This window comes from Pipistrellus hanaki, assembly GCF_964339955.1.
Source record: "Pipistrellus hanaki genome assembly, chromosome: 16".
Taxonomy (NCBI): Eukaryota; Metazoa; Chordata; class Mammalia; order Chiroptera; family Vespertilionidae; genus Pipistrellus; species Pipistrellus hanaki.
Genome location: NC_140518.1, coordinates 47,706,496 through 47,727,431, shown reverse-complemented (window position 1 = coordinate 47,727,431; position 20,936 = coordinate 47,706,496). Strand labels below are relative to the sequence as shown.

The following is a 20,936-nucleotide window of genomic DNA, read 5'->3' as shown; positions in this document are numbered from 1 at the left end:
GAGGCTGCGGCAACCTCTGCAGTCAGACCTCTCTGCACGCACTCACTCGCCTGCGACTGTAGACCCTGCCTGCTACGGCTCCCGGCTCCCCCAGTCTCCAAGTCTCTGAGTCTCCAGGTGCCTTTCTCTACAGTCCAGACTCCACCCGTATGAGCCTGGGTCCACGAGGTTTCGGCCGGGGTTGGGGTTCAGTACAGTCAGGAAGGGTTCAGTGCAATCGGGACTTCCTTTCCCTTCCTGCCAGGCATTTGGCCGCACTTCCTCTCTGTGGGCGCGTCACCCTACCTCAGCGCTTTGTGGCTCCCAATCTGATCCGTGAGCCTCTGTCCTTTCTAGTTGTAGATTTCCTACTCCACCAGCTTTCCTGTGTTTTTGGATGATGTCCGTTCTGATTTTAGTTGTTGTTTTGAAATTGTTGTACGAGGCAGCAGCTTAGGTGCTTACCTAGGCCGCCATCTTGGTTCCCCATGGTAACTTTAAAAGAAAATTGAGGTGAAATTCACATAACAAAATTAACCATAAGAGGAGGAAATGTGGACACACAGGGAGACACTCCTGGTGCACCTACGCAGCGGGATGGCCATGCGAGGACACAGCAGGAAGGCCGTGGTCTGCAACCCAAGGAGAGGTGCCCTGCCAGCACCTTGATCTTGAACTTCCGGCCTCCAGCATCTAAAGACAATGATTTCTGTTTACCCCCCAGTTGGGTACTTTGTTATGGAAGCCCTAGCAAAGGGATATGAATATGTGTTAATGCCTTGATAATATCTTAAATTTCTCTACTTTCCTGGCCATCCCTCAGCCCCAATCTGTTTGTGAAGTCAAAATACTAGTAAATGTCCACCTTCCTCCCTGGCTTGTCCAGCGGCGACAGGAGCTAGAAAGTGGACTGTGCTGCAGAGGCACTGCCGCTCTCAGCCCACCGTGCTGTGCTCCTGCCGCTGGTATGGGCATGGCCCAGGCTGCCCGGGACCCTCTACTGACCCCAATTCTCCATGTCACCCTCTGTATCTACGTTCTGTGCTTGCCCACAGCCCTGAATGAGGGGCCACCACATGGGATGGTGGAAGGCGGGGGCCTTGTCCATTTATTCCTGTCACGAGGGCAGGTGCTCATGAAGGTTTAGTGACATGCAAATGAGTGGCACCTCCCCAAAGAATCCCATGCCTGCCGAGTGGGTCGTTACTCCTGCCGGCTGCTCCTGGCTGCCCCTGAGTGGGACACAGTAAGTCAGGAGCAATCTATGTTTTGCAGACTCATGCTGCAGAACGGTGACCACTGCTTTATCCCGAGGACGGCAGGTGCGCTCCTGAAAGCCTCCCAGGACTGTTATCTGTGCAGGAACACCGTGTCTTGCCAGCTGCGGGACTCTGGTAAGTATTTGCTAGAAGAATGAACAAAACTGGTTTGGCTCAATGGATAGAGCGTCGGCTTGGGGACTGAAGGGTCCCGGGTTCGATTCCAGTCAAGGGCATGTACCTTGGTTGCATGCATATCCCCAGTAGGGGGTGTGCAAGAGGCAGCTGATTGATGACTCTCTCTCATTGATGTTTCTAACTATCTCTCTCCCTTTCTCTCTGTACAAAATCAATAAAATAGATATTTAAAAAAAAAAAAAAAGAAAGAACCAGTGAAAAGGGTAGAGAGAGAAGTGACAGGTGGTTTCTGAGGACGAGGCAGGGCCCACCTTGTCCAGGAAAACGCCGGTTCTGCACAGGTTCCCATTATTACAGTAGGGGAGGGACTCGTGGAAGTGGGACTCTTGGGGTGCCGCTGGATAAGCATTTCCAGAGGCCCCCATGGGAGGATGAGATATGGTAGAAAGCTTTATTTCTGGGGAATGACACCCCTAGGTTTCTCTCAGTCCAGTCTTAGAAGTGTTGCTGGGGTTTCAGGAGAGCTGAAGTCAGAGCGTGTCCAGTTTCCGGTCCATATTCACGTCGTCCAATACAGCATCAGGCCGCTGCAGTCCTTCAGTCCATTGTGCGTGGGGTCGGCGCAGCTGTGGGCCACGCAGGCAAATGCAGGGATCACACCTGGAGCAACAAGAGCCCAAGGGGGAAGAGCAGTAAGAAAGCGAACTTCCCTTTAAGCCACTGAGCTGGCAATGGCCACGCCCATTTTGGCCAACCGTTCCCATCCCCAGGTATGATTGACAGACAAGTACCTTCTCCAGTCACCCCACCTTCATGGGCATGCTCCCATCTTCCCTTCCTGGGGTGTGAAGTTGCCGCTTCCTGATGAAGTTGCCCAATGACATGCCTGCAATGTCTGGCCTTCCCTTTGCTCCTTTCCTGTGATCAATAACCAGCTCATTACAACAGATCGCATCGGGTGGGATGACCCGCTCAGCGTACAGTCACAGACACCACACTGAGATCGGTCCGTGGGCGCGTGGCGGCTGCGGGCCCCGTGGCCCTAAACGGGCTTTTCTCCGCGGCAGAGCCTCCTCCACCGCATGGACCGAGGCGCAGCTCTCCCAACACCCTGCGAGCAGGCACCTCCGTGCAGCAGGGACCCGCCTGTCCGGTCTGCAGGGGATTCCCCGAACCCAGGTAATTTGGGGATGAAGCAGAGAAGCAGCGCCTCCCGCCCGGTGACCTTAACGGTCAGGCGGCCGGGAAGGGCAGGAGGGCCGCCCGCGGAGGAAGCGAGACGCCGGGCCCGCCAGAAAGCGGTGGGCAGAGAAGCCCGCTCCCGGAACCCGGGGCAGCGAACTTGGAGAACTTCGATCTCGAAGGAGGCGCCGACCCGCACTCCGCCGAGGCCGACGCTTCACCCGCCCGCAGCAAATACCACCTTTCCCAAGCGACGGGGGGCGGGGGCTGCCGGCCCAATGCATTGTGGGCATTGTAGTTCGGGGCGGCTCGACCCCACCTCCCGCGCCGTCCCGGGCTGCAGTCCGGACTACAACTCCCGTCGGCCCACGCGCCGCCCAGGCCGCCGCGCGAGGCGTCCGCGAGCCGAGAGTCTGCAAGATGGCCGCGTGGGGACGGAGGCGCCTGGGCCCGGGCAGCGGAGGCGCCCGAGAGAGGTGAGCCCGGCGCTGGCGGCGCCCCGGCTGGAGGCGCAGGGCGCGTGGCCAGCGAGGCCGCCTGGGGCTGCAGCGCCGTCCCTGCCCCCGTCCCCGGGCGCCCCCTTCGCTCCCACCTCCCTCCCGTTCCTCCGCCGGGCACGCGGGGCTCCGGTGCAGGCCGACCCGCAGCCGCGTGGGAGCCGTGGAAGCGGCCTCCGCGGGGCCTCGGGATCTGAGCGAGGCCGGGCCGGGCCGCGCAGGCCCTCGGGGCCCGCCTGCTGCCCGCGGGCCGAGGGCGCCCGGATCCCGCCCCGCCGGCCACGCTCGCCGGGCTGCGGCCCTGACGTGGCGGGACGGACTCCGCGGGAGGGCGCGGCGGGGGGACGCCGTCCGCTCCGTGGCCCGCGGCCACCGCCCTCCCAGGGGCCTCGGGCCTCGAGCCGCCGCCTCGGGAGGGGCCTCGGGCTGCTTCGGGGTGGTTTCCGCGGCGCCCGGCGGCGGAGTCCTTTGCAGTGACCTTTCCTAATGAATGGCGTTGCGGGGAGCGGAGCGCCTTCCTGCGAGGACCTCCGTCCGCAGGCCTGGCTTCGGGAGGTGGGGCTGGCGCCGGGGCCGAGCTGACGGGCAGCCTCCGCGGCCGAGCGGCCGGGGCCGCGGAGCGGGCGGCGGGGCGGCGGCGGCGGGAGGGCCTGGCCCGCGAGGGCGGGAGGGGCGCCGCGGCCCGCGGAGAAGGTTGTTTGTTGGCAGTTTTGTCTTTCCGGTGAGGATGGTCAGGAAGAGTTCGCTCCTCACCGCTGCCTTATCCACCCCACCCCGTGACTCCTTTTCTCCGGCGAGCCCGTCCGGCGTTCGTGCTGGCGCCGGGGCGCCGGCCCAGACCCCCGTGCGGTAGACGGACCTGCGGCCCGCCTGGCCTCCCGAGCTCAGAGACTCAGGGTTAGCGGTTCTGCGTCTCCTGGTTCTTGGAAAAGCCGTGAATGGCAAACAGATATATTTTTGTTTTTCCCCAACTCCGACCTTGTATTTCTTAGACCTAGAAACGAAAGAAGTGACCTCGAGGATTTTTCCAGTGATCTTAAAAACTAAGAAACATTTCCAAGGTCTTGAATGCAAACATTAATCCTTTAGTAATAGGAAATAACCTGTTTAGAAAACTTTAAGAGGATCAGAGAGGAAGGCATTTCTCTTCCTGGATAAAAACAGCTGGAAGGGCCATATTGGGATGCCCCAGGCAGGGGCTGTTAAACTTTAACCGACCTAAGAAATTAGATATTGGGGTCCAGCCGCTGTGGCTGTGGTTGAGCATGGATTCAGGAATCAGAGGATTCCCATTCAGGGCACATGCTGGGGTTGTGGCTTGATCCTCAGTGTGAGGCATGCAGGAGGCAGCTGATCAGTGATTCTCTCTCAACTTTGATGTTTCTAACTCTCCCTCTCTCTGAAATCAATTAAAAAACACACAACACACCATTAAAAGAAAATAAATGAGATATTGGGGATTTTTTTTCTCCTTGATTTGAGACAATCATTAATTCAAAACAGAGTTTGCAAACCAACAGCCTATAGACTGAATCCATTTCTTTATTATAGCCTCTGTCTTTAAGAGAATTTAGATTAGTTTCCAGCACTTTCAGATTGAGGGATTTCACACACACACACACACACACACACCGCTTCACTTGGAAAGCTGAGTGGCGGCTGACTTTGGGTCGGGCCCAGTGCTTTCTAGTTCATCCATCATTCTTCACCTGACACTGACTCACTGCGCTACCTGCCTGGTCTCCTTAGGTGTCAGATTGCAACCTTTGGCCTGGAACTGCAGGCTCTGCTCGCACATGCAGATGTGCTAGCCAGCAGTGGGCACCTGGTTTGGTGGTTGGGGGCACCAGCTCTCCTTCTGTATGATGCACTATTGCAGGGGGACCCTCTGTTTGCGCCATCTGCCTGCCAGGTGACCTGGTGGGGATGCGGGTGGGAGGACATGGGGACTTCACTTGCCTTGGCTGTGAGGCCCTCGCTGGGACCTGGTTTCCCTCTGTCCCATGTGAGCAAGGAATGGAAACATAATCCTCCCACACACCCTGGCCCCTGCCAGCTAGCTGGCTCCTGGGCACACCTCCCTGCTGTGTGGGTGGGCAGACTGGGTGGGGCAGGCCGGATTAGTGGATTGGCAGGCACCACAGATGATGAGGCCCACGTGTGTTATTGGCTCTCATAACTGAAATGTGGCTGTTCACTGCGCTCCTAAATGACGTTGCTCCATGTCACATTTGTGCTGATTCCAGTCTCAGCTCCACATTGTAAGACCACTTCCCTGAGCTGCTGCACAAACGTGGGTGGAATCTGCTTTATGCTGAAACTGGAGGGAACGGTCTCGTTGAGTGCACGGGTTGGAGCAGAGCAGTGCTTTGGGCAAACTTCCTAGAATTGCCAGTGGCTGCAGAGTCCACAGCATGCCTTGTATTTAAAGGCTCCAGGGCCAAATTGTCCCTGAGAATTTCTGTCAGCTGTGTGTTAATGATGGTCGAGTTTAAGAGACACAGTATGTGGATTCTTGCTTTACCTGGTTCTTGAGTCTAGAACTGTGTTACTGCAGTAGCCACTAGTCACATGTGGCAGTTACACTTAAATTAATTAAAATTAAGTAAAATGAAAAAGTAAGCTCTCCAAGCACACTGGTGCCATTTCAGTGCTGGTAGCCCCGTGGCTGTGACTGTCGTGGGTGGAGATGAGACACAGGCGTCAGTGCAGGAAGGCCTGGCAGCAGGACCCCGCTGGTCAAGGCTGAACTAGGAGAGGGTGGAAATAGCAAAATGAAAGCTGCTTGCATGTTGATTTTTCTCTCCACTCCATTAAATCTAGGAAATCAACAATGTTTGTAATGAAGAACAGCAGACTCTGAGCTGTAACCTGAATTCTTGTCCAGAATTCAGCACACTGGCCGCGAGCACACGAAACAGACTGCCTCTTGGCCTGTCGACGTCTTTGAGACGCTGGCCCACCTAGGAAGGCACAGTGCAGGTACCTGTGTGTTCTGCCATTGGGGGCCAGCCCGGATCGGCTCCCAGACGCCCGCCTGTCCCCTGGGCTCCTTGTCTTCACTCTCTCGGGGCCTGCGCACCCCGAGGTCTCCGTCTTGTTGGAATGTGAGTACAGCTCTCTGCTCTCAGTTCCTGCCTTTCTCCTGCAGGCGTGTTTGATCGGATTCCGATCGTGTTGGGGGCAGCAGTGCTGTTTGCAGGCCTGTGGTGTCCGAGGGTCAGGCACGCTGAAGCAGATGCTCGGTTTTTAGGGTGAAATCACATTTTGCAACCTGGCCCTCCCCTGGTTGTGCAGCATTTTCAGGCAGCCCGTTGGGGGGGGGGGGGGGGCGGTCCCTGCATGTCTTTCACGCTCTGTTCCTTAGTGCTTGCTCTTTTGACAGCTCTGCTTTCATCTGAATCAGACAGACATGGCTCCGGATCGCTGTGGAGGGTCAGTTCCCAGTCCAGCCGCATAGCAGCCCTGCGCCACGTGGCAGGGGCACAGCCCTCATTCTGATGGCCCCTCTCCTTTTGGCCCTGGAGAGCCTTGGGGCTTTGTGGTATTTCGTTTCTCCGGAAAGACTCCCGCACCGCCCTGGTGTGTGGGTGCGGTGTTTGTTCCCTCCGGTCCCGGCGAGCCGTGCACACAGCATCTGCACTCGTGTGTGTGCATGTGCAGCCGGGAGGCTGGTGCGTCGCGTCCAGCTGGCCATCCTTTCTGATCCCAGAAGTTGGGCCTGTGGGGTAGGGTCTGCTGGCGTGCATCCTCTTAGGCATAAACTTGTTTCACTTGGGCAGGCTGGACTGCCAGCTGCAGTAACTTGTTAGCTGCATCCCCGTTCAGGCGCAGCTTTCTAAAGAAGAGGCTGAGTTTGGCTTCTCTGCCCCAACCCTTTGTGCTTCTTGAGAGAGCGTGTGTGTGTGTGTGTGTGTGTGTGTGTGTGTCTGTCTGTCTGCGTGTACCTCAGTGAGTGAGGAAAGAGGGGGGCGGGGAAGGGCTCCACAGGGTGAACACAGGACCCTCCAGCTGCCACGGGGTGTGTCGCTGGGGCAGCAGAGCTCTGGGGAAAGCCCAGGTCACCCATGGTCCTGACAGCTCTCCATCGGCTGCTCCGGGGAGCCGTTCTGTGACGTGTGGCTCGTGCAGCTGAGGAGCTGAGGCTTTAATCTTACTCCACGTGAGCCCTGGTGGTGCTTCTCAGCGTCACTGTGCGGACGCCAGCCCTCTCCTCGCCGCAGCGCCCAGGAGAGCTAGGCCTTCACCCCCCCCCCCCCCCCCCCCGGGCCCCCACGCTGGCTCCGAGCGGCCGGGGGTCGCCTTCGGAGCGGCCGGGAGGGCGCTCGAACGCAGGCCTCTCGATGCCGGTGCTCTTGTCCTCGGAGCCGGAGGGAGGCGCTCTCGGGCCGGGGAGGAAGTTCCGTGTCCGATGTGGACTGTCCTCAGTGTTGGGCTGCACGTCTGTGCCTTTTTGTCCCACCTGGCTTACCCCCCAGCGGAGCTGCGCTTCCTGTGGCTCCGGAGGAAGCAGGGTTTGGTTAGCCGGCAGTGGGTTTCCTAGGCTGGGGGTAGAGGTGACTCCAGCGCCTCGCATATCGTGGGTGACCGAGTGACCACGTGCTTCTTAGGGAGGGAGCAACATGAACATGGACCTGGATGGATTCTCAGCCGCCCGTACTCTTAATGACTGTTTTTCTCCCGTCACTCATTTCAGTCGTCCTGCTCATGCCTGTCACATTCAGGCCCAGGGCGGGGTGCTGGGTACGATACTTCCTCTGCTTTCAGGAACTCAGGATCACAGCCTCTGTGGTTCGGACACCTCAGGCCTGTGAGCCCAGGGCCGCTAGGAAATGGGGCGCAGCTAGAGCTTTCACTCTGGTTACATTTGGCTCTGGTTCTGTTACCGGGACAGGGCAGCGCAGTGCTGGCTGCTGTGAACAGGGAGCTGGACTCCTCCTCCTGAGGACAGGAGGGCCGCACAACTCAGCCTCCGAGCAGGCCCTCCGCTGCCCGGGGGGCGGCGCTCCTGTTCCCCTGCGCTTTGGGGGCCCCGTGGCGCTCTGGTCTCTTCGCCCCAAGGATACAGGGCTGGCGAACAATATTTTCCCCTGAAAATGTTTATAATACTGTTCCCATTATAAAAGAAGCACATATTTGCATTTTTTAATACAGAATTCTAAGCATGAGGAAAAAATTAAGAATCACTTGCTAGCTCACTATTCAAACAAAACCATTATTGACCATTTTTGTATATAGCACCTTTGATGCCCCCATATCATTTGTCTTGGATTTTTTTAAATGATATTAAACACTTTAGAAGTATATTTCTGAAAGTCTTAAACTAGCCACCATACGTATAATCCTTGAAACCGTGATGCTGACTGACAGGAGCTGTCACAGAGGCAGGGCACGGGAGGCCCAGAGCAGGCGGCCGCAGAGTCGAGCAGCAGCTGGGTGTGGCCAGGGGCTGGAGGTGGGGAATGAGGACTGACAGGTCTTCAGGACGATGAAATGTCCTACAATTGGTTGTGGTCATTGCACAACGGGGTGGAAGTGCTGAGCTGTTGAACTGTACGCTTAACTGGGTGAATCCCATGGTGTGTGAATTTTGTCTCAAAGAAGCCATTATCTTAAGAAATACAAATGAAATCCACACTGAGCTCCCTCACACCTCAGGACGCTCCTGTGAAACACACGGTGGGCTGAGGCTGGGGCTGGGGCAGTGCCTCCTGCACTGGTGCTGAGAATGCCCCGTGGTGCCCGCCATGGAGAGAGGTGGCGGTGCCTCAGAAAGGAAAATAGAACTAGCATCCACCACTTCCATTTCGAGGAGTAGATCCACAGGATTGAAAGCAGAGACTCAGACGTCATTTTACGTTCACAGCATCATTCGCAATAGCTGGAAGGTGGAAAGAAAGTGTCCATTGGTGGACAGAGATGGACAGCGTGTCTATCCTTACGATGGAACATTAGTCCCCCTGAAGGGAGGAGTGACGGCGCTGAGACAGGAGCCTGAGGGCAGGGTGCGAGGGAAGGAAGCCGGCGCAGGACCGACCGCACGTGGATGGCGGTGTGGGGGGGCTGGGGGGGACAGAGTTTCAGTTCTGCACCATGAAAAGGTTCTGGAGGCGGGCTGCGCAATATGAATGTACTTCCAATAGGGGCTGCACGTTAAACCTGGTTAAGATGGTATTTTTGTGTATTTTACCATATTTTTAAAATTAATAAACCTGTGTGCTCACCACTAATCTTAAGAAATAGAAAACTAGCATCACCTGGCCACGGGTCTCCGCCCAGGCAGAGGCACCTCGCTCTCCCGCCCTGTCTGTCCTCTCCTGCTTCTCTCCGCAGGCCGCACACACCGCCCTGATCACACACCCTAGTCCGGGTGCTTTCGGATTGAGTGTGAAGTGTCCCCGCGTAGCCCTGCCCCTCCCCCTCCCCGGGACGCCTCCCCCTTCGCTCTGGAGGACGCACAAGGCGCATCGATGGGGCCAGGCAGTGCTGCTCTGAGCACTCCTGTGCAGCTCTGACTGGGGAGGTGTTTTTAGATTTGGGACTCCATGTTGGGGACTACTTCGGTAACCCCTGATTCCTTTGAGATCGGCTTTGCAGTGGGTCAGGGGATCAGGAAGGGCCTAGACCCGTGGTCGGCAAACGGCGGCTCACGAGCCACATGCGGCTCTTTGGGCCTTTGAGTGTGGCTCTTCCACAAAATACCACGGCCTGGGCGAGTCTATTTTGAAGAAGTGGCGTTAGAAGAAGTTGAAGTTTTAAAAATTTGGCTCTCAAAAGACATTTCAATCGTTGTACTGTTGATAGTTGGCTCTGCTTACTGATGCGTTTGCCGACCCCTGGCCCAGACCCAGGGAAGCGGATTCTGTCTCGGCCCTCCTGGGGCCGATCCTGGGGCCGCCTTGTCCTGGGAAGGAAGGCGGGGTCTGCAGGCTCCTGTGCTGTGCGGGCAGCACTGCCCGAGCTGGAGCCGGTGCGGGGACGGAGGACTCGGGCTCTGCGCGCTGGTTGAGGGAGAGGAGAGAGGAGCCGTGTCTGCAGCCTCACTCCGCTCAGACCGGGAGCTGCTGCACAGCCGCGGGCCAGGCGGGAGCCGGGGAGGGTGTCTGGGAGCGCAGCCCGCTCTGAGCACTCCCTGAAGCGCCGTCCTCCCCAGTGACACAGTCCGCAGGTCTTTGTACGTCTGTCCAGGAGGGTCTGTGCACATGAAAGCAACGTATACCGTTTAAAAACACACGGAAGGCTGCCGAAACCAGTTTGGCTCAGTGGTAGAGCGTCCGTCTGTGGACCAAAAGGTCCAGGTTCGACTCCGGTCAAGGGCATGGACCTTGGTTGCGGGCACATCCCCGGTGGGGGGTGTGCAGGAGGCAGCTGGTCGATGTTTCTCTCTCATCGACGTTTCTAGTTCTCCATCTCTCTCCCTTCCTCTCTGAAAAATATCAATAAAATATATTTTTAAAAATAAATTAAATAAATAAAAACACACGGAAGGCAGTATGCCATAGACGCTGCTGTGTGACTGACACTTACCTTTCTTTCCCAGAGACTTTCCATTAGCAGTGCTTTATCTCTTTAGAACACTTTTGTAGTGATAATTTCACAACTGCAATAAAAAGCTAAAATACAGTCTCCTAGGAGCCCCGGGATCACGTGAGCTTTTCTGCAATCTCCTCTCGTGTGCTAGGTTCACGGGGTTGGCTGAAATGGTTCAAGGCAGCCTTCTGATGGTGCTTTCCTTGGAACACCCAGGGGGGGGGGGGGGGGCAGGGTATCCGGCTGTTGTGGACTGGCTCTCCCGGGCATCCTTCGCCACCAGGTTTCTGAACGCCCACCATGCAGAATGGGACCTGGTGATTGGGACGTTTTTAAAACCTACATTTGCAGGGTCCGACGGTGGCCCCGCTGCCACAGCCAGGTGGGAGGGGAGGTGCTGGTGCTTGGCGGTGGCCTCTGGTGGAGGGCTGTGCGTGCGAGTTCGTTTTGAGCCTTGCCGTTTCCTTTTTGCACACCGGCGTCCTGGGCATCTTCTAGGCTCCAGACCCCATGCTTTCCAGTGGACCATCCCTCGCTGCCCTGGGTGTGGTGGCTCTGCCTTCCGACGACCTGGTGTGTCTGGCCGAGTGTGGGCACCGCCCTGGCCGGCCGCGGCCTGCCTGGCGTGAAGGGCGGAGGTCACTCAGTGGCTGCGCTCTGTCTGCGCGGAGAGCGGCTGTGTGGTGGCGGAGGAGTGCGGGCCGCCGCGGTGTTTGGGACTGCCCGCCGCTGATGGCTGGTGCTCCCGCTCCCGTGCTGGTGGCTGGCAGTGGGCTCCGTGGGCCCCGGGGACTCTCACTGATGTGTGCTGACAAATGACAGGGCTGGCCTTGCCTCCACGTCTGCCCGAGGAGCCCGAGAGCCCACCAGGGCCTGGGAGGGTGGTGCCAGCTGGGCTCACAGAGCCAGGGCAGTGGGGGAGCTGGGGAGGGCCCGGTTGGCAGGGGGGATCTGCCCACTGTGTGTCTCCAAGTGAAGTCGTATAATCCAGGGGCTGTGGGTCCAACTAGCATTTTCTGGTCCGTCCAACAGCGGGTTTTCCATAACAGGATAGCTCTGATCTGCTGGGTACGGAAGGACACTGCGTGACTAAGGCAGCTTTGGGGTTTGTCCAGAACATTCTGTGATCTCAGCCTTGGTACCTGCCTCTTGCTTTGAGTGCCCCAGAGGACTGGCCAGAGCGGGCCTCGGAGCCCAGCAGCAGCGCTCACCGAGTGACAGGGCCACAGCCGACTGCCAGGGTTGCCTCCTCGTGAGTGAGTTGCCCACCCCCCCAGTCCCTTGTTCCTGTCTCTCCCGTCTCTGGGCTAAGGGACGTGAGGACATAAGGACGGCTCTGGGCCGGGTGGTCCGCCCGAGGAACCAGGGACAACAGGCAGCCTGTTCCGGTGGTCCCAGTAGGTGTCCGTGCGGCCCCTGCCGGGAGCAGTGCCTGGAACGGCCTCTGGTTTTCTCTCTGAGTTAAAAGCAAATGGCAAACCTCCATACAGGCCTTCCCAAGGAAAGCCGACGTTTCCGTTTTGTGACCTGGCGGTGGGTTCTCCTCACCTCCCCGGACAGGCAGCCCTGGCCGCGGGCAACACAGGCGCTTGGGCAGCACCCGTATTTGGGAGGCTGGCCCACCCGGGAGGGCTCTCCCCGGGGCCAGGGTGACAAGGCCGGCGCCTTAACTGAGGCGGCGGCTGCCCTGAGCCTCGCTGAAGGACAGGTGCCTTTCAGGCTAAGACTCCCTGCTCCTGAGCCCAGGCGTGCAGGGCTCCTCCCCTGCACAGCCCAGCACCTGGGCTCCTCATTGCAGGAGCGGAGACATCCAGCCAGAGGGAGAGCGGGGCGCCTGGGGCAGTGCCGTGGTGGCTGTAGTCTCTCTGATCTCTCCTTGTTGCTTAGCGCCTGCCCCTGACAATCCTGCTCCCACCAGCTGTGCCAGGTAATGGCTTTCGTCTTTGCAGGAGGCCTGAGACGGCCTTCAGTTCTGGGGATGGTCAGTTATTACTTCATTGTTGGTTATCCTCACTTGAGGACACTTTTTTTCATTGAATTTGTTTCCTTTTTTTAGACAGTGGAGCAGGGGGGGCAGAGAGAAACATTGATGTGAGAGAGAGACATCAATCGGTTGCCTCCTGCACATGCCCCAACCGGGGCCAGGAATCAAACCTGCAACTGAGGTGCAGGACCAGAATCAAACCCAAGTCTGTGGGCTGACACTTCTAACCACTGAGCAAACCAGCTAGGGCTGTTATTTTAAAATTTTTTCATTGATTTTTAGCGAGAGAGGGAGAGAAACATTTATGTGAGTGTAAAACATTGATGAGCTGCTTCCTGCACACCCCCCACCAGGGATTGAGCCCGAAAACCCAGGCCTGTGCCCAGACTGGGAGTAGAACCAGCCACCCTTCGGTTCCCGGGACGATGCCCAACCGACTGGCCAGGGCCAAGGGCTGCTTTCGCTGAGGCGTGACGAGGTGGCTCTGCACAGCCTGGTAATAACGTGGATTAAGCAGCTTGACCCGCCTCCAGAGCTGTGCCTAGCAGTGTGCTGTCAGAGGCTCCGATCCGGTGAGCGGGAGCACAGCTAGGAGAAGCAGCTGTACGGGACAGCTGTGGAGACTCAGAAGGATGCAGACAGACCGCAGCAAGCCAAACCAAGGTGCCAGGTGTGAGGTCTGTAACGAGGTGGTGTGGGAAGTTGGTATTAGAGAGGCCCTCAGGCCGAGAATCCAGACACTCTGCTGCCGTTCGGCCTTGAGGCATAAGGCTCCCCTTTGAGGGTCCTGTGACCCATCCCTGGTCCCAGGGGGGGTCCGATCAGCTCAGCCCCTGGGCGTGGTCTCTGGGTGAGAGTAAGTCCGGTCCTGGGCTTACAGGTCAGCGTGGGTTCCCGTCCATTAAGTGTCAGTCACTGTTGTTCTTGAGATGTCTTTTCCTGATTGGGTCAAAGGCTTGTTCCGCTGAGCGGGGTGCTGGGGGGCGGGCCCGGGGCTTCGTGCAGCATGTCCTTCCACAAGGGCAGGGAGCTCGGTTCTGCCGCCCAGCGGACACGGCGGCTGGTTTGGAGCCGTGCACGGGGCGTGATGGGTCTGCCTCAGGCCCTGCGGCCCCGCGACCTCGCCCTGCTGGCCTGGGCCTTCCGGGGTGGGTGTGTGAACGCGATGCGGGGCTGACGGCATCCTTGTTTCCTTGGAGCTCAGCTAACTCCGGCCTGTCCTCCCCTGCAGCAGACCAGCCGCCTGGCGCAGTCTGCTGCCGGTTGTCATCTTGGAGGTTAGGGTATCCTGCGCCTTTTTTAATCCGTTACCGTATTCTTTCAGAAAAACAATCCTTCACTGGTGATCTGGAATCCTGGGTTCTGGGGGTGTTTCCAAGAGCGCAGGCCAGACCCGCCTCACTGCCGCCCCCTCGTGTCTCACAGAGAAACCTCGTGGTGCTCCCCGCTAACTCTGTCTTTTTCTTGCCGCTCCCTCCTCAGGGTGAGCTTGTCGGCCACAGACTGTTACATCGTGCACGAGATCTACAATGGGGAGAACGCCCAGGACCAGTTTGAGTATGAGCTGGAGCAGGCGCTGGAGGCGCAGTACAAGTACATCGTGATCGAGCCCACCCGCATCGGGGACGAGACCGCCCGCTGGATCACCGTGGGCAACTGCCTGCACAAGACCACCGTGCTGGCGGGCACCGCGTGCCTCTTCACCCCCCTGGCACTGCCCCTCGACTACTCCCACTACATCTCCCTGCCCGCCGGCGTGCTGAGCCTGGCCTGCTGCACCCTCTACGGCATCTCCTGGCAGTTCGACCCCTGCTGCAAGTACCAAGTGGAGTATGACGCCTATAAACTGTCCCGCCTGCCCCTGCACACACTCACCTCCTCCACCCCCGTGGTGCTGGTCCGCAAGGACGACTTGCACAGAAAGAGACTGCACAACACGATAGCGCTCGCCGCCCTGGTGTACTGTGTAAAGAAGGTGTACGAGCTCTACGCCGTATGATCGCCGAGCGGCGGCCGCCACGGGGACGGCGAGGGTGCAGGTCGCACGGGGACTTTTTTTTGCTCCATGAGGCAACAGAGCCCGGGAAGGTGTTTGGTTTAATAGTTATTTTTTAAAAATAACACAGATCACAAATGTACCAAGGGTTTTTGCAACTTGCCACACTAAGCTGTGGGTTTCCGCAGCCCACAGGGAGTCTGAGGCCGCGGATTCTGACTGGGCGTGGAACGTGGATGGAAGCTGGGGGGGTGCGCTGGGGGGGGGTCTTGAAGTTGATTGTTTAACTACCTTCCAGAGCCAACCAGAAGCAATTGACCATTAAAATGATGAGAATTTCAACTCCAGGTGTCGTTGCTTTTCATGACTGTGCTAGAAGCTGCTGCCGTCGGGCCGTGGATGGGCACCGGAGGCCGCCCTGCGCCTGGCTGCAGCCACAGTCAGCACGTGAATGGAGCAGGCCCCGACAGGCAGGCTAGGCCCGCCCGGAGCCATCTCATGTCCCGCCCAGCCTGCCTCCCAGGCCAGCTCTGCTCACTGCTGTGCAGGGATGGGACAGGGGAGGGAGACAGGCCTGCAGGTCGCCAGGTCCCTGGTGCATGTGGAGAACGGGTCTGACATCTTGCCCAGATGTGGGTGTAGGACACGAGAAGCTCACGCCTGCACATGTTTAAAGCATTGAAGCTTAAACGTGCCTGACGTGCCCTGAGCAGGCCCGTTCCGCGGCGCCGAGTCCCGCGTGCTCCCACCCCGAAGGCCTGTGAGCGTCCCCCACGTCCCCCTAAGCCTTTGCGTATGGCAGCTTCTCTAAGACCTGCCCCCGGCCTCCCCGCAGAGCTGTGGAGCCCTCCTTCCCAGGGGCAGGCCAGCCTGGAGAGCAGGGGCCGCCTGTGCGGAGGCCTCCTGAGGGAGACCCAGAGCTTTGGAGGGACCGTGGGGGCCAGCACGGAGATCGTGCTCCTGGGCAGTGGTGTCAGTCTGGTTCAGATAAACTCTTACAAATTCAAAACCAAAGGAACAATGGCCACCAAGCTTGGAAACGGCTTTAGATACAAGGGCCCCGGAGACACTGATTGCTCGGCTGAGTGCCAGGGGCAGCAGCGGTGTTGGGTAAACACTGCTGTTTCCACAGAGGTCTGGTCACCGGAGCCCGGTCAACGGGCAGTGATCCCAGACAGACCTCCGCTCGCTGCGATGCCCGCGACAGGCTGCCTGCTGGGCGGGAATGGCAGGTGCTTTCCTAAGAGCCCAGGTTGGACAGGGGTCCCATGCCCTGCCTGCAAATCAGATTTCCTGGGGCGGCAGACAGGCAAGCAGTGCCATCCGGCCTGCTGAGCAGAGCCTCACCAGAGATGGAGGCCCGGTGCGTGCAGTGAAGTGCTTGCTGCCGGGTGTCCGTGCTGGAGAGCAGACTCCAGCGAGTGTGCCCCAGTGTCACCCACCTCAGGGTGTCCAGCCTCTGCCGGTGCGGACGTACCTATTCTGCTCCTTCCCCCTAGACACAGCTGGCACAGGTGACCTCAGGTTCCAGGCACGGCACTCTGAAATGAAATCACTGCCACCTGAGAGGAAGCTGAGGCCAGGAGAGGGGCCGCCTCTGCAAGCCACAGGCATGAGTCCGTGTGCGTGTGCGTGTGCGTGACGAGGTCATGCAGATCACCGAGTCTGGTTTGAACTCCCCGCCTCCTCCAGTTTCAGGGAAGAGCAGACCCCGGCACACATAGACCGGCTCTTCTTGGTCCCGTCGGTCCGCCCCCCCAGAGCACAGTGCACATCTGGTTCGGCAGCGGGTCCCTGGGGGGGAGGGAAACGGCTCGGTGCTGCTGGGAGCCGGCCCCTCGGCACATGCACGGCCTCTGCCGGGAGACGCACTCGGTTCTGTTTTCGGCCTCTGGTTTTGGCACAAAGCACAGGGCAGCTTACCTTTACCCTCGGACCAGTGAGACATCACGAGTCCTGTAAAGCAGAACGTGTCTTTGAACTATCTGAAGGCAGAACTAAGCCAGATCGTGCTTTCCCAACCTACCCGTCTGAAGTCAAGAATAAAAGATAGGCCGAGACTGGTTTGGCTCAGTGGATAGAGCGTCAGCCTGCGGACTGAAAGGTCCCGGGTTTGATTCCGGTCAAAGACATGTACCTTGGTTGTGGGCACATCCCCAAGAGGCAGCTGATCAATGATTCTCTCTCATCGATGTTTCTAGCTCTCTATCCCTCTCTCTTCCTCTCTGTAAAAAGTCAATAAAATATATTTAAAAAAAAAAATAATAAAAGATGGGAAAACCACCTTCAAGGACGCAAGAGAGAAACTGGACACCTCTACCCCTGGTGGCAGACATTCAGACGTGGGTTTGAGCCAAAGGCCCAGCTCCCCTCTTTGGGGTGCTCCTGTGCAGGGTGCACTCACCCTCTGGCCGTGCTCGCGGCCACCCCCGTCACAGCCTCAGCAGCCCTGCCTTTACCACACCTGCTCTCCAGGGAGGGCACCCAGGAGGGCTTAAGTGCCCCCTGGGCACCAGAGAGCCCTGAGCCACTGCCCTTTTGGCCTCTCCTAGTTGCTGAGGCCAGAGCATCTGTGGACCCTGCCGACCCGAGAGCTGGGCAGGCAGTGGGCCCAGCTAGTTTTAGTGGCCTTGTCTGTATTCCATTATTTCTATTCATACAGTAGGATACAAAGTTTCTATAGTAAGCTTTAAACAATGAGTTGCGTATGTAAAAAAGAAAGGCAGTTCGGCCCATGGGGCTCAGTGGTTGAGCATCGACCTATGAGCCAGGAGGTCTGACTCCTGGTCAGGGCACATGTCCGAGTTGCAGGTTCCATCCCCAGGGTGAGGTGTGCAGGAGGCAGCTCATCAGTAATTCTCTCATCGATGTTTCTCTCCCTCTCTGAAATTAGTAAAAATAAATTTAAAAAATAATAAAAGAATGCCAGGCAAGTAAACATTCAGTGATATTTCAATGATTCCCTTGTCATATGTAGGTTGAGACCCTGTGTGTCTGCTCCAAGCTGTTTCCCAGCCTACACCCGAGGCCACTGTCAGCTTCTCCCAAACCACCCACCTCCACCTCCAAACAGCCGCCGCTGCTGAGGGCGCCTGCACTTGCTAACGTGCAGCCCCTGGAGGGCAGTGCACCCCACTAGCCCCAGCTGCTGGCCGTTGGCTTAACGGAGAGGACGGACAGCACCGGACGGAGCCCTTCAGAAAGTACCAGCTGCTCTCACCGCGTCCTGGCTGCCTCCCGAGGACGCTGGCATTGGCCCGTCCGACCCACCAGGCGCCAGCACGGCCCGCCTGCCTCGAGCCTCTCCTCACGCGCACGCTCAGGAGGGAGATGGCTTCTGAGGAAGCGAGCAGCCATGCGTTGCGTCTATGTCCGCCCCGTTCCAGCCGTGGGTCTGGGGCGGACGCGTGGACTGTGGGAGCGGGGCCAGGTCACCACGTCTGTCACTCCTCGTCCCCCAGCTTCCAGGAAACCTGAGAGCCTTGAACACCCAAACCAGGCTGCTCTGGCCGCTTCCATTTGGGGAGTAGCTGCTTCAATTGCAAGCTCCATAGGTCCAGTCAGGACGGCGTGTAAGGTGACATGTAACGTGCTAGGGGACTAATTCCAAGGCGGAAAGCCTACACAATGGACCCACCGCTGCCATCGTCCACTCCAACGGGGAACTTTCCTTCTAAGCGTGAGGTGCAGCTGCCCGAGGAGCCTCGCCGTGTGGTTAGGAGCCCACCAAACAGCCAGCCAGCGGCTGCTTCCCCCGGAGCGGACGCCGCTTTAGCGGCCCCGGCCTGGCCTGGCCGGCGGGCGCAGGGGCTGAGTCAACCCGGGAACCAGGAGGTCACGGTTCGATTCCTGGTCAGGGCACAGGCCTGGCGTACGGGCTTGATCCCCAAGGGGGAGAGTGCAGGACATAGCTGATCAGTGCTTCTCTCATCATTGGTGTTTCTCTCTCTCTCTCCCTCCCCTTCTCCCTGAAATTAAAAAAAAAAAATTTTAAAGAGCCCCCACCCTCAACCGATTCCAAACTTCACACCAGAGGACACGTGTCCTTCCCCACAGATGGTGGTCTCCTTAGTGCACCTCCTTGGAGTGGCGCCTGGTCCTGCAGGGCTGGGGGGGGGGGTCAGCAGGGAACTGGGAACCCTTTTCTGGTCCCAGAGCTGGTGCCATCCGGGGGGTCAGTGACGGTCACGTGGGCCCCTGGCTGGGCTGAGGGACACTCGGGCCTGGGGTGGGTGTGAAGGCGGCATCTGATGCCCGGCCTCTCCCGGGGGGACGGGAAGTGGACTCTGCCAAAGCCTTTAGGCGCGTGGTACTGGGGGACGGGTGTGGGCAGCGCGGCCGGGGCCACGTGGGGACGGACCCCGCTCGGGAGCCGGCGATCCAGCCTCATGGACCAGGGCTCGTGTGACCACTCCTTTATTTCATGTTCTCGGCATCAGAACCAGCGGTCACTCAGGGCTGGCTCCGTCTCGCCCAGCAGGCGCCCAGGCTCGCGGGGGGCGTGCCTCCAGCCGGCGAGCACCGGGCAGCCGCGCTGGCACTAGGCGTCCTTGGGCTTCTGCTCCTTCCGGGCCCGGGCGGCCATGAGGCGGAAGAAGAGCCCGGGGGCCAGCGTCCGCAGGTAGATGGCCACGGAGGGCACCAGGCCGGCCAGCACCACGTCCTGCTTCTTCCCGCCCACGGCGGCCAGCACGTCGCGGGCCACGTCCGCCGGCAGGCGGCCCCGGGCCGTGGTCTCGTCCATAACTGAGGAGACAAAGGAAACCGTCAGCTTGGAAACAGTCCCTCCCGGCTGAGCGGTCCGCTCTTCAGTCCCCACCTGCAGCGCCTCCTCTGTCCGGAGGCAGTGGCGCCCCCACCCCAACTCTCCGCACCAGGACAGGAGGCCCCTTCCTCGGCTCAGGCTGTGAGCGGCGGAGACCTGTGGCAGGACATGGAACAGGGAGGTGGAGCTGCAGTGCTCAGGACCAGCCCGGACGAAGTCAGTCAGGCCTCACCACAGCCAAGGAGGGGCTTCCCGGCCTTAAGAATCTGTGCCTCTGCCGAAACCGGTGTGGCTCAGTGGATAGAGCGTCGGCCTGCGAACTGAAAGGTCCCAGGTTCGATTCCGGTCAAGGGCATGTACCTTGGTTGTGGGCACATCCCCAGGAGGGTGTGCAGGAGGCAGCTGGTCGGTGTTTCTCTCTCATCGATGTTTCTGACTCTTAGCTTCCACTTCTAAAGGGTCAGGTGCTCCCCAGGAGCAGGAAGAGATCTGGGTGGGTTAGTGACAGCTGTGGGAGTTTAGGTGTTATGTCTGGTTAACAGAAACTGGTTCCTTCTCCCCTAGTCATCTGGCAATTTTGCCAAAAAAAAGTAGGACCTGGGAGGCCACTGTCACTGACCATTAGAACTGCGTGTTCGCTGTCCACACCACCTGCGCTTCCACAGCATCTGTTCTCACTGTACTCTTGTAAACGCAGAAGGTAGGTTTCTGATTGTTGCTTATCTTAAATTTCCAGAGGGAGTTTTTAAAAAGGTTCTTCTAAATAGAAGAAACATAAAGATGAATCTCTCTGGGTCTGTGCCTCTGTCTTGCCCCAGGAGTGAGCCTGGGCACAGGCGGTCGTGGCTCAGGCCGGTGGGGAGCGGGCAGGCCAGGGGTCCGGTGAGCGCACACCCAGGGCGGCGGCAGGGGTGCTCGGGGCCGGCAGCTGTGGCGCCGGGAAGCAGAGCTGCTCCCACAGCAGCGCACCCCTTGGGCCCGCCCGCCCGCAAGGCACCACCGGGCTCTGCTGCCTGAGCCTGCATCCTGGGCCGCAGCTGGGCCACTGCAGGGGACAGGTCAGCTCAGCCTCTGCGGCTGAAGCCAGAGGGAGGTTCTGAGGGATGCGCCCCCCTCAGCCCAGAAGCTCACTGCTCTGAGTGCCCTAAATCAGTCACTTCTCAAGCTTTGTGGGCAGGGAACCTCTTGAGGTGTGTTCACCTTAGATTCACATCAATGACTGAGATGGGATCACTGGAACACAGCAGCCTCTCAGCTCAGGGGCTTCCCTCCAGCCGGCAAGTCCCCCCGATGGCTGCAGGGGGCCGTTTGGGGTAAAAGATGGCCTGGTAGGTGGTGCATATGACCAACACCAGTGTGTTTTCGTTTTTAAAATGAAAAATTATATTCAAACTAGAGGCCTGGTGCACAAAGTGTCCCTCAGCCAGCCTGCACCCTCTCCAATCTGAGACCTCGGGGGATGTCTGACTGCTTCTCTCTCCCGGCCTTGCCAGCAGCCGCTGCTACTGCTGATCACCCCGCGCACCCACCCCCCTCACTCTCTCTTTCCCTTAACCCCCCCCCCCCAGAGGTCAGCAGTTCATCTGGCTCGCGCTGCACGTGCAGC

At 58.7% G+C, this 20,936-nt stretch overlaps 2 protein-coding genes across 5 annotated transcripts in view; one reads left to right on the top strand and one right to left on the bottom strand.

The window, feature by feature from the left end:
- Positions 1–2,926: 2,926 nt before the first annotated feature.
- On the top strand, positions 2,927–14,907 carry TMEM11 (transmembrane protein 11). 3 transcript variants are annotated; one of them, XM_084861605.1, is made up of 3 exons: positions 2,935–3,034; positions 5,879–6,162; positions 14,052–14,907. In XM_084861605.1, coding segments are annotated over exons 2-3 (519 nt in total). In that variant the 5' UTR covers positions 2,935–3,034; positions 5,879–6,160; the 3' UTR covers positions 14,569–14,907. The 3 variants fall into 3 exon arrangements, with proteins under 3 accessions (XP_084717730.1, XP_084717731.1, XP_084717732.1); XM_084861606.1 differs by lacking the exon at positions 2,935–3,034 and adding an exon at positions 3,418–3,610; XM_084861604.1 differs by lacking the exon at positions 5,879–6,162 and having other exon boundaries at positions 2,927–3,034.
- Positions 14,685–20,936, bottom strand: part of DHRS7B (dehydrogenase/reductase 7B) — a 63,507-nt gene continuing 57,255 nt past the window's right edge. For both annotated transcript variants that reach the window (XM_084861583.1, XM_084861584.1), the window contains one exon: positions 14,685–19,311. In XM_084861583.1, the coding sequence (XP_084717709.1) occupies positions 19,106–19,311 (206 nt within the window). In that variant the 3' untranslated portion in view covers positions 14,685–19,105. The remainder of the gene's footprint in view (positions 19,312–20,936) is intronic.